Genomic DNA, 12,539 nt, shown 5'->3' with positions numbered 1-12,539 from the left:
AGACAGTTTTACTACGGTGATGAAAAATATACTATCAGATTTAGGTAAGTGTCATTCGAATACAAGTATCCTACTAACCATGGATATATTGCAACTAATATGTAAATTGCAATTAATACCCATCTATATAAATTCATTTCACCTTATATTTTTGTGAAAGGCTTTTAAGTATTAGTTAACTCAAATTAATTTTAGTTTTCGTTGTTTATTACTTAAGATGATATTTTGTTGTACTTAGGGTTTTATTCATTTAACTATCCTTTGAACTTAAAGAGACACAGCCGGTGCTGAACTCTACCGCTCGTTAAGCAAACAATACGCTAGAGATTGTGATGGTGCTTTTCTTATGTTTGACGAGAAACACAGTTCGATGGAGGATGATCTTAAACGCTGGAGAAACTTCTACGAGGATGTGAGACCTTACAAATGGCTTCCGTTTAGATTGATGATTGTTTTACGTTTTCGTTGTTTTCACAGAATGCTGAAGATCCCGAATGGGTTTTGGTCAAAACAAAATGTGATTCACAAAGTCAACGAGATAGAAATATGGATTGTACACCGGTGAGTTTGTAGAACAATGTTATTGCAATTACTTGACGATTGTATCCAAATATTAATGTCTGAAATCCCGTTGAGACTATTCTAAAAAGTTGTTAACGTATTTTGTTTGTTTTTTCAGTACGTCATTTTTTCCAAACTACACGATAAACCATTTTTCGAAGTAAGTGCTCTTGAGTACAAAGGTGTAGAAGAAGCATTGGAAGCTTTAGTGACAAGAGCAGTGTACAGAAGAGAACAAATGGTAATTAACAGGAGAGATTGACACAAAATATGCCGGTATGACCGAGGTCGTGAGTTCGAATCTCACCCGAGACCAGTTTACCAACAGAACGCAACAAGCAACGATACAATGGTCCTTTCGCAACGTTGTACACCGCTGAAGCTGTGTAGCAGAGTCTTTTATGCAAGATTGCAACGGCCCGTGTATGACCGAGGTCGTGAGTTCGAACCCCATCTCGCCATATTTTCTTGCTTTGCATACTTTCTGATCCACTAATCACCCAAACCCATGTGAACAAACATTTTAATAAAACCAGACTACTAAGAATGCTTTATAGAGCGGCTGCAAAAATAAGTCTCCAATATAATTAAACGTTTTCCGAAACCGTTTGTTTTTGAAGGTAAGAGCGCAGCCATTCTAAACAACTTAAAGCTAACTTAGACGTTATATATTTGTAAATTTAAAACCGAATCATTTTACAAGTAAAAAGCTACTGTCTTTAGTTTTTCATTGAGTTTTAATGCCAATTACAACTTTTATTTTTAGAAAAATGTGCCCAAAACGGATTTGCATAAGAAAGAAGTGATACAGTTGGATGTAAAGCAACCGACAATGATACAGTTGGATGTAAAGCAACCGACAAAGAAATCGTGTTGCTAAAAACAAAAGTAAATTACATATCAACATTCAGACTTTTAAATACTTTTTCACAGATGTTTTATACTTTTAAAACCTAAAACAGGTATTCATCATGTTTGCCGTTTCGTTGGTATTCAAATTATGCTAGAAACGTTTTACAGTTGCAGGCAAAATGGAATATATTTGTCCTTTAGTTAAATCCTCGATATACCGTATTCTGAGCTGTTTATTAACAAATGATTGTCCACAAAAAGTAATGTTAATCTTCTATAGAATTTTTATCTCCAATTATCGTCGTGTTACAAATGTACCTTTGTAAATTCGCAAAGCACTTAGTTGTATTTGCATTTTGTTTTTAAATATTTAACCCCAATCGAACCACAATAATTGGCAAACTTGATTGCATATCTTAATTGCTACTCAAATTTTTGACTGAAAAATATCCAGTTTCGTCCTGTGGTTCAGGATAGACGTAATATGTTGTACTAATCTGTTTGCTTTGTGTTATGTGGTTGTACATTAATTAACACTGTAAATACTAAATTATGCATATGTAGTCAAATTTGACGTTTTTCTTATTTAGTATAGCCTCTAAACCAGACCTGGGTAAAACAGCCGAGCAATTTAATCCGGACGGGGGCATTTTTTCCATAAAAACTTATTTTTGCTATTTTTTGCCACAATTTAACGATTCACCCGCAACTATTTATAGCGTGTATTTTAACGAAAAAAAAATATTCACTACACGAACGTTAGTAAGTCACAGCGTATACATTTCTGGCCATGCTTTATCAGGGCGGATTCAGACAATGCCAACCCTCAAACTTTATGTTTTTTATTTTAACTACATAAAGAAAGATATTTTGAAATGGTTTTGAGGGAATTTTTAGACAAACGTCGTCGCTTCAAACGATACAAATGTGCAGGTTTATCGGAATTATGACGTATGCGACTGTTTTGCGCACTTCGCAGCACAGGACTATGCAAAATGTAACTATCGCCATTTACTAGTCTAAAAAAACGGATCCAAACAAGAAACCACTGGATCTAAAGATGGGCTATCAAGGAATCGCTTTATAACGTTTACATGTGTGTTGAATATCACAACACAGTCTGTAAGTTGTGTTTTCAAATTATAATCCAAAATTTTCGTTATACATGGGCGCCCGCACGGGGGCAAGGGCAAGTGCCCCCCCCCCCTGGAATTTCAAAATGCGATTATTAGTATTATTTGTAAGTGTAATATGAATCACTTATGAAGGTTAAAAATATTATACATTATCCATTGCCCCCCAGTAGAGTATCCAGGGGGCGGGAGTTCTTACAACCCTTTTTGTCAGTGATATTATCGTTCTTTGTTCGTTTTTGTCATGGTTAACAAACTTCTAGAAGCGGCATGCTTTTTGAGTAATTGGGTCACGCATTTTAAATCTAATCCGGAGCCAAAATCGAGCGCAAAACGCCGTTTTTTGTCTTTAGTTTGGTCGACCGTAAACGCTGATAGTTTTTCTCTTTCGTTATTTGTTTAGGTTGACTGATTAGCAAGTGTGTATTCGACAATTGACAACGCTAAGTCAAAGCTTCTATCTTTTTTCTCGCTAAAAACGTCGAGTTAGACGGAGTATGTTCCTCGCTGTTCGGTCTCTGCGCTAAAATCCGATGTTGGTGTTACATCGACATTTGTTTAACTGAAGCAGATTTTTAAAAGGAAGTATAATGGTGACTGTCGTGCGCGTTTCAAAGTCTCCATTTTTAGTAATGATGGTTAACGCAAAATTATGCTCTTTAAGCATACTTTAAGTAAGACCACGTACTAAGTGTGCAATTGACACAATTATTTCCCCTCAACCGCAGCTTGTAAATTAGGTGACTTGGCACACAGCTCGGCGCAGATGTTGCGCTAATCATGGCATAATAACACCCGAAAAAAAAAGTATTGCAGGTGGTGAAAGGCGTGTTTGTAATTTAGCGCTAGTTCCGTTCATGGAACTTAAAAACTGCGCTGCTGATAGTCGAATTATGTGTGATTCTACCACAATTAATCACACATATTTCACGGTCTTGGTTTATTTTTTCGCATGAAGTTAACGATTGCACACTGTGGTTTCGCAGCTGGCGCCTGACAGGATTGTTAACAACGCACGTGGTCGCTTTTGCTGGACGTGGTTGTTTCTGATTAGTTTTTTTTATCACGTCTTGCAATCACCATTCTATGACGTCATACTGTCAGTGTTTTATGACGTCATTATTCATTAACGTCACACGAAAAAAGGGGAATTCCCTAAGTTGAAAATTTAGGACCTGCCCCTTTTTGATTTTCTGGTCACGCCCCTGGTTGCCCCCCCTGAAAAATTTTCTGCGAGCGCCCCTGGCTATATACCAGTGTTTCTTAAACTACGTCAGGCCTGTCTTTTCAACACGTCATTTCTAATACACATTGAACGTTTCTTTCCGGAATTCACAAAACAAATATTGCCTTATACTTATAATAAGATACATTTTAGTTTGGAGGGTGTTTTTACTAAAAAGAAAAGAATTACGAACACTAAACACGGATCTGTTGATTATCTTCAGTAGAAAGAGAGTGGCCCAAATAATAGATAAAAGATTCATTCTTTTATTAGCATTCTTTTATTTTATTAGAAAAGAATTACATTTCTGCAAAATCGTTAAAATTTCTATTTGTCCAACAATAGATTGTTTGATTTAACTGGCTGTGCATACGCGGTGTTAAAGTTTTACAAAGTGGAATAGTTAATTATTCTAAACAACTTCATAGTTCATTATTAGAATCTATACCAGGAGTCGGCAACCTTTCGTGTACAGCGTGCCAGTTTATGAATAATTTCAAAAATATCATCACGAATAATTTCGAAATATCATCACCTCGCATGCCAAAGAAAAATTTCCGTGTTTGTTTTGCAGCAACCCGAGTCCGACTCCGGCTAAATGTGCAATTTCAGAATCCCGAATTCGACTCAGACAACCTGTATTTGTTATTCCACCAATCAATTTACAGTTCGCTGCCTTATCAGTTTAGAAATCTGGTACTGCTCATGCGCACACGCCAAACTTTTAACTTTTACTCGAGTCCCGAGTCCGACTCCGCAGCGCTGCTGTTATCTGACATCTAATTTACGTATCTTGGGAGACGCCATTAAACCTAATTTCACAAGTTAAATTCTGTAAATATACCCTAACCCTGCTGAAAAAAACCAACCTACGAACACAATACTGTGCCCGCTAGTTTGGAACATAGCCTACTTCGAAGTTTTTCAGCCGATACCTAGGAGTGTTAATAATATTAGTTTCGCTTTTAGCTTGGTTTCTCCATAGAATACTGATTGCAGTATTCTATGGTTTCTCAGTTGACCAAAAACACACGCGCTTACTTTCAATGTAGAATGACCTGCTTCGGTGGCTTTAAAGTAGTTAACATCAAGCCATTGTTACGGCATTGTGACGTAATAACGGTTAGTCGTAAACAACGAGTTTAACAAAATAGTGTTAAATACAACACTTAAGACACTAATTTGTGTCTTGTGAAACGAACTGGAAAAAATGTGTGCAATCGTTTAGTTAGCGCCAATGTTAGTAGTGAAATAATAATGTTAATGGTGTAATGGTCGCACTTTCTTTAGGTGATATAACATGCGCGATAAATCATTTGGCGTGCCAGCTGCCAGGGAAAATCGACTCGCGTGTCAAAAGTGGCACACGTGCCGGGGGTTGCCGACCCCTGATTTATACAAATCTGTGTCGAAAGAAGTTTATGCTTACTAGAACAACACCCGATCCGTCAAAATTTGGTGCAGTTCTAGACCAAAAGTTCTACGACAATGAGGAGATCCATCGGTTCTAAAAGTCTGATGTTTTTGTTCCTTAGATGCCCTAATTGTCGTAGATCTTTTTGCCTAGAACTGCACTAATTTCTGACGGATAGATTGAAGGGGCGGGGGCGTAACTTTCAGCGGGGGCGTAACTTTGCAAACCTCTCGGGTTTATTAACGCCTTGAGCCACCAGATATTTCCCGCTCCCTACAGTCGATTGCGATTTTAACGCATGTTATCCTATAAACGACCTTGTCAGTTTCTGACGTTACATTTTACTTTAACATGCTAATAAACATCTTTCTTTATCATATCATCGACTGGCTGGAAATCTATCATAACACATAAACAATATGGTTTAAAAAATTAAAAAAAACAATAAACGATACCGCAATACTATATCGTAATACAGATAGTTTGTAAAGACCACACCCGGGACCGATTTAGACAACCTAATGTTTAAAGTTAATTCAGAATACAATTTGAGCATTTCAGTTTTTCCTAATTAGTAAGAATTAAACTGGGAGAATTATAGTTTTTTCAAAAGTTACAATTACCGAATTCTTCAAAAAATTTAACCAAAAGCTAGAATTTGAATTACAATTGCATTTAATTAATTCTCAAATCAGACTGCAAAATTCACCAACAATGCGTTTCACGGAAGACTATTATTTCAAATTCTTTGTTTAAAGTAAAATAAAATATAAAAATGCGTCGGACAAAGTAGCATTTTTGGTAAAACTCGAATTAGAAATAAGTGGATGAAATGAAGGTTAAGAACTCATGAAGCTCTGTGATGTGAAAACTTAATTAAATTAACATTTTACTTATGGACGGCTTCTCATCTTATTTTTTATTAACTACAATTGTTGTTTTAATAAATACCATCACACCTAACAGATACGGCTATAAGATGTATAATAAAGCTGCATTTACAAAACGGAACACAAAACTTTCCACAAATGCTACCTGCTCAATTGACCAGCAAAAGCGGATATTAACTGTTCACATGGGTTCTTTAAACAGCAAAAAAGAACATCATTTATATGACAAAAAACTGTGATAAGACGGAAAGAATTGATAGCTCACGTGTATAACAAAAAATGGCTAAAACAAAATGTATTTTTTTCACGATTACAATAGATCAGTGCTTCGCAACCGGTGTGCTGCAACGTTCCCGGAGGTGTTCAATTGCATTTTTAAGGGTACTTTTTACAGTAGAATTAACACGAAAGTAGTACATCAAGGCAGGCTTTTGGCCGTAGGCAATAATCGAGGTATAACTTTACCAACTTTCTATAATATTTAAAACTTTTTTTTATAACTATGTTGCGTTTAATCGCCGGAAGTAAAATTTCAAAACAGATTTTTTTAACAAACTCAACATTTTAAAGACAAATGCGCAATATAATCGTAATAAAATAAGACACAAAATCGTCTAAAAATAAAAAAAAACTTGTCGGAATGAGTCATAAATTGATGGGAAAATGGCCTACATGGACAAAATAACGCCTGAAACTGGAGTGAGAGTGTATAGGACGATCGGGGACGATCGGTCTGACATCAGATGCTCTGGTGTCGAAGGTCGATGTTTCGGAGCTCTTGTTTGAACAGCGGTTACGGCGCTGTTAGGGCTCTGCTGTTTTGACATTGGATTGTTTGCCTCTGTTTGTGGTTTGTGCTGAGTAATTGGTGGAGTTAGTCATGAACCTTAGGGTCGGGTTTCGAGGTTGGATAGGCGCTTGTGTAGGCTTTATTCTAGCCATTTGAAGTCTTATTACGATTAGGACGTTATTGCGACTATTAGGTATTATTATGGTCTTATTCCAAACAGTGTTTTATTTCGACGTTATTGTTATTCTAATTAAATATTTTAGGAAAACCGTAAAACTGTAAAATCAGAAGATAAAAGAATGTAAAACGTCAAATTTCTGGTGCCTTCTGCGCGTTTAGTCGTAAATCGCTCCTTCATCTCTGGGCAGCCTGAAATATTTGCTTTTTTGTGTATTGTCGATCGTCATATATTTCGTAGGTAAGCCGCCAAATTAGTTTTAACTCTGTTGGTGTGCCACAAGTGATAAAAGGTTGCGGAGCAACAGATCAATTACACACTGAAAAGCGGCGGTATTTATTACGTTTTATTACATTCTTGTTGCAACCAATGAGAAACCAAAATACACTTTCAAATCAAAGCGAACTACAAATATGTTTTATGAGACCCCGACACATATTAGTCATACAAAGGCTTTTGGTGTAAAACTTAAGTTTTAAAATTTTATAGCTCGACGCGCGATGTATTGTTGTATAACTGAAGTGGAAAATTTCACAAAATTTTCGTAAATGAATTTCATAGATTGAAATACGAAAAGGGATTCCTAATTACATACACGGATAAATTTGTGACGTAATCATAATTGGGAGTAACATTTAAAAATGAAAGAAGCGGTAATAAAGGGTGCCAATAAAATGTGAAACACAAAAAGGCATTGCAAACATGGTAAATATATATTAGATGGCTTTGGAGCGTAATTGTTGGAGGTTGTAGTAAGACGTAATAACAATATGAAAGCCCATACCGAAGTAGGTATCATTTAAAAGAACTCTTTATTTATTTTAAACATGAACAAAGAGTTATTCGAAACGTTCAAAATGATACCTACTTCTGTATGGCTTTGATATTTTTATTACGTATTATAGAGCTCATGTTTAATTTTAAATATTTGATATTGACCAACTTTCCCTAATTTGTTGTTGAACAACAATTTAGCAACAACCACCCTTTTCATTTTCCTGTTTTACAATCGTGATCCTGATAGCATCTCTCCTATTCAGATCCATTACCGGGTTACTATTCTGAAAAAACAAATTACCATTTGGTTAAAAAATGTTTTGTTTAAAGCCTTTATTCATAAAAAAAACTTTAAAAACAATATACAGTCAGGGGCGCCTGCAGAAAATTTTCCACGGGGCAATCAGGGGCGTAACCAGAAAAGCAAAAAGGAAATGAATTTTCAACTTAGGGAATTTCCCTATTTTTCGTCTGACGTAATGAATAATGACGTCATAAAACAGTGACAGTATGACGTCATAGAAAGGTGATTGTAAGACGTCATAAAAAAAACTAATCAGAAACAGCCAAATACGTCCAGTAAAAGCGACCACGTGCGTCGTTAACAATCCTGAGATGGTTTGACTTAGCGTTGTCAGTTGTCGAATACACGCTTGCTAATTAGTCAACCAAACAAATAACGAAGGAGAAAAACGCATTAGATTTAAAATGCGTGACCCAATTACTCAAAAAGCACGCCCCTTCTAGAAGTTTGTTAACCATGACAAAAACGAACAAAAAACGATAATATCACTTACAAAAAGAGAGGGTAAGAACTCCCGCCCCCCTGGATACGCCACTGGGGGCAATGGATAATGTATAATATTTTTAACCTTCATAAGTAATACATATTACACTTACAAATAATACTAATAATCGCATTTTGAAATTCCAGGGAGGGAATTTCCCCTCCATGCGGACGCCCATGTATACAGTATAATTTTCTAATATTTGTTTTTCATAAAAATAAAAACAACAAAATGTTAAGTTGAGCACTTTGTATTTCAATGTTAGACTGGAAGTTAAAATAAACCTAGGTAAAATAAATGCAAGCTACAGTTTTTTGTGAAAACGTATAAACCATTTCAAGCAAGAAAAGGCAAATATAATTAGCCAAAAATGAGATTTCAACTCAGTACTTTGGCTTTACCGAAACTGTCGTAATACTAGTAAAGTCGACCAAGCAACAACTATGATTACAATAACTTACTAAGTAAGAGTCAACCTTTGCAATTTTCCCGGAGGGATTTTATTAGGCTAAAAACGTCGTGTCGAAGTTTAAAGTAGATTTGTGTTAAATTTGTGTTCTTTTCTTTGGAACACAATACACAGATTATTTTAGTAATTTCAATAAAAATAATAATGTTTGCGCACACCTAATTGCCAATCCCAGCCGCAGAAACATGGGGGTCATAGCATGACAGTTACCGTTTGTATTTGGTAGAGTGTCTGATAATTCAACATCATAAATCGGAGCATAACATCGATACCACCTTGGCATCTTTCTATCTTTTTAACACTTTAGTTCTACTTACTGACCTATACATTGACTATTTCCTGTTACTTTTGTCATTCTTTCTTTTTTGTTTTATCGCTTTCATTTTCACTTAAATTTAGGTATGGCTAAAACGTATGTAAACAACAAAACGTCGATTTTTTCGAATATTATGACTTTAGGATTTTTATAATTGTGTTCTTTTCATTTCTAACAAACAGGAAAAGATCCGAACATTATACAAATACTTCTGTGAAGATCTTAAATTGCATAGTTGATCTGCGAAAGTTTTATATCAGCATGATCTGTACCGTAATAGCCTGTTTACTCTCCATTCGTCTTTTATGCAACACTCTTGTGATCAAAGCGTCCAATGCTTCCTCCACACCTTTGTATTCATGAGCACTTACTTCGAAGAATGGCTTTTCATGCAGTTTGGAGAAAAGCACGTGCTTGAAAAAACACTGGTTGTTTTAAAAGCTATTTTACTCTCTACTAAGCAAGGCCCTGGAGCGTTACACTCCAGGGTTTCTTACGTTTCGATACTAATTACATTTAGTTTTCATTTTCAACTCCGCAGCCCTGCTACTTAGTAATCGTAAAATACAGTTTTGTCAACCTACCAGTCGGCAATCCATATTCCTTTCTTTTTCACTTTTTGAATCACATTTCGTTTTAACTAAGACCCATTCGGGATCGTCAGCATTCTGTAAAAAACAAGAAAAACGTAAAATAGCCTAAACCAAAACGAGTGCTTTTTAACCGGGGGGAGCCCAAAACCAACTCTTGTGTGTCCTGAGCACTGTCCTATACATTTTAACAAAGTTACACATGTGATGTTAAGTAACTGCAAATATTGTTCAATATTTTGCGATTTCGCGCAAAAAGCTACCAATCGTTGCTCGGTTTTTTGCTTTTTTGCTACTAATTTGACTTTGTGTAGTTTGAACTATCTGGTAACTTTAATGCAGTGTTGTAAACAAGTCATTTTTAAATGACTTAAGTCCAAGTCAAATCTTTTCTAATAGATAACAAGTCAAGTTCCAGTCAAGTCATAATTAGAGCAAGTCAACTTCAAGTCATGTCCTTGTCATAAAAATAAAACGTTAAACTATAGAATTTTTAAACTCGCATGATTATGAACAATAACTGAACTAAAAAACAAGGAAAACAGAACATATAGCAAGCAATTTGTTTTTTGTGCAAAAATTTGGACAAATAGCTCAATTTAAAAATAAATGATTTATTTCAACCCAAGTCGTTTGTTCAAAAGACTTAAGTCAAGCCAAGTCATTTTGCCCAAATGACTTAAGTCAAGTCAAGTCATTTAAAAACAGTGACTTAAGTGCACTTAAGTCAAGTTATTGACTTAAGTCAAGTTATTGACTTAAATCATTACAACACTGCTTTAATGCAAACTTAATTTGTGCACAGTGATTAGATACAAGCAGGTCCCGTTTTACAATCATTTGTAGAGATTAGCCTTAGCGCGAATCTTTTATTTTCTTTATTTGTTTTATTATATTTTGTTCACAATTCTACATAGGTCTTTGCACCATTGCATGAGTATAACGGCCCTAATAAAATTACTTTTTTTGCCAACTTAGATAAACGGTGAAAGTTCTCCCGCTTGTCACATAAGACAGGATAAACGTGGTGTAGTTTTTAACGCTTCGCGCAAATTTTTTGGTGGTTTTCATTCAACCTTACAGTTGCGAAGTCAATAATCGCGACATGTTGGTGAAAATAATCTTGCTAAAAGCTAACATGTCGATCACGAGCAATGTGTACAATTATGGTTTCAACATTTAGGTTTAGCCAATTTAAACAAAATAAACATTTTGTTAGCACCGCGCGATTAAGAATCATTTAGCTTAGTTGTTGAAAAGACACTTATCCAACACCTAAACGGGCACAAGAGACAAGACAATTACAAAAGGGCACTTTTTGGAAAAAAAAGGTTGTAAAATCATTGATTTAAAGTAAACGGAAACCAGTTGTTATTTCTCACATCCTCGTAGAATTTTCTCCAGTATTCCAAATCCACCATCGAACTATGTCCTTCGTCAAACATAAGAAATGCACCGTCACAACCTCGTATATATTGCTGGGCAACGGAGCGATATTTTTCAGAACCGACTGTGTCTCTGTAAATTGTCAAAGATGATAAATAAACTGCCTAAACTGCATTAAATTAGGCTATATTTATATTTTATCGATTCAACCCCTCTTTATTGTAGTTGTAGTTTACTTACACATTATTTACAACAGAAGTGTGTAATCATTCCAAAAGAATACTTTTATTTTAAGAGAATACTTTAAACAAAAGTTACTTACCTCAATTCTATAGTATAGTTTTTGCCACAGTAGGAAATTCTTTTGATAAAGGGGATACACCCTGCAACGGCAAATATTTGTTTAAATATGCGGTTGGTCATATTAGTGCAGTGGTTCTTAACCCTTTTTCCTTGCTTCACCCCTTTCAAATCACCAAACAATTGTGGCACCCCTTCAAGAATTGCTTAAAAATCAAAACCGTTGTAATTTTATTTTTATACAAGTAACTGATTGAGTAACACTACACAAATATGTGAGTTAGTTTTACATTTAACTATACAAATAAATAAATTACAGTATTACATTTTTGTGTCTGATTCAGCACCCCCACTTCACTATTTACCAGTTCTCGCACCCCTGGTTCAGAAACCCTGTATTAGTGAATGAATGAATATAATCCATTTTACCTAGAGTTGTGGGGTGAATTTTAGTGCAGGCCCGTTCTTCTGTAGCACTCACTACAAACGTGGTTTTACCAACTGCAGCTTCGCCCAAAGTTATGAATGTAAGCTTCTCCATGATGCACTTAAGTCAAAACTCTTACTTTGCCTGTAGCATGCAAAAAACATAAATAAGTTTTCTGTTTAAACAGTGGTGGAAACCACCATCATTCTAGACTCAAGGCATTTTTTCTTCGTTGACAACTTTACACTCTGCAAAAAACTGTGTGATTAACCTTACTACGTTGCACATCACATTTGCAGTGGTAAGTGTTATCTTCGGCTAAGCTGAACTCGGATAAAAAACTTTTAAAACTAGTTATCTAGTCGATTATAGAGCGTTTCGAACCGTTCAATAAAAATTTAATTCGGAGCTTTAAAACCATAAAAATGATCTAACAGGACTAC

The 12,539-nt window shown here is 35.4% G+C and overlaps 1 protein-coding gene and 1 long non-coding RNA gene across 2 annotated transcripts; one reads left to right on the top strand and one right to left on the bottom strand.

Moving 5' to 3' along the window:
* Positions 1-483: 483 nt before the first annotated feature.
* On the top strand, positions 484-1,869 carry LOC146165560 (uncharacterized). The gene is made up of 4 exons (XR_014494593.1): positions 484-561; positions 680-802; positions 1,328-1,363; positions 1,394-1,869. It is a non-coding gene; the product is annotated as an uncharacterized LOC146165560 (long non-coding RNA).
* A 4,874-nt stretch (positions 1,870-6,743) lies between these two features.
* On the bottom strand, positions 6,744-12,210 carry LOC146165559 (ras-related protein Rab-13-like). The gene is made up of 7 exons (XM_083380963.1): positions 12,099-12,210; positions 11,692-11,752; positions 11,366-11,501; positions 9,978-10,061; positions 9,666-9,806; positions 8,051-8,104; positions 6,744-6,932 (listed from the first exon to the last, which is right to left on the bottom strand). Exons 1-7 carry the CDS (start codon positions 12,208-12,210, stop codon positions 6,744-6,746), a joined length of 777 nt encoding a protein of 258 aa, XP_083237089.1.
* Between the last annotated feature and the right edge of the window lie 329 nt (positions 12,211-12,539).

Source organism: Ascidiella aspersa, chromosome 2 (genome assembly GCF_963924565.1).
Source record: "Ascidiella aspersa chromosome 2, kaAscAspe10.2, whole genome shotgun sequence".
Taxonomy (NCBI): domain Eukaryota; kingdom Metazoa; phylum Chordata; class Ascidiacea; order Phlebobranchia; family Ascidiidae; genus Ascidiella; species Ascidiella aspersa.
The sequence above is the reverse complement of the archived record's forward strand: the minus strand, read 5'-3'. Positions and strand labels throughout refer to the sequence as shown.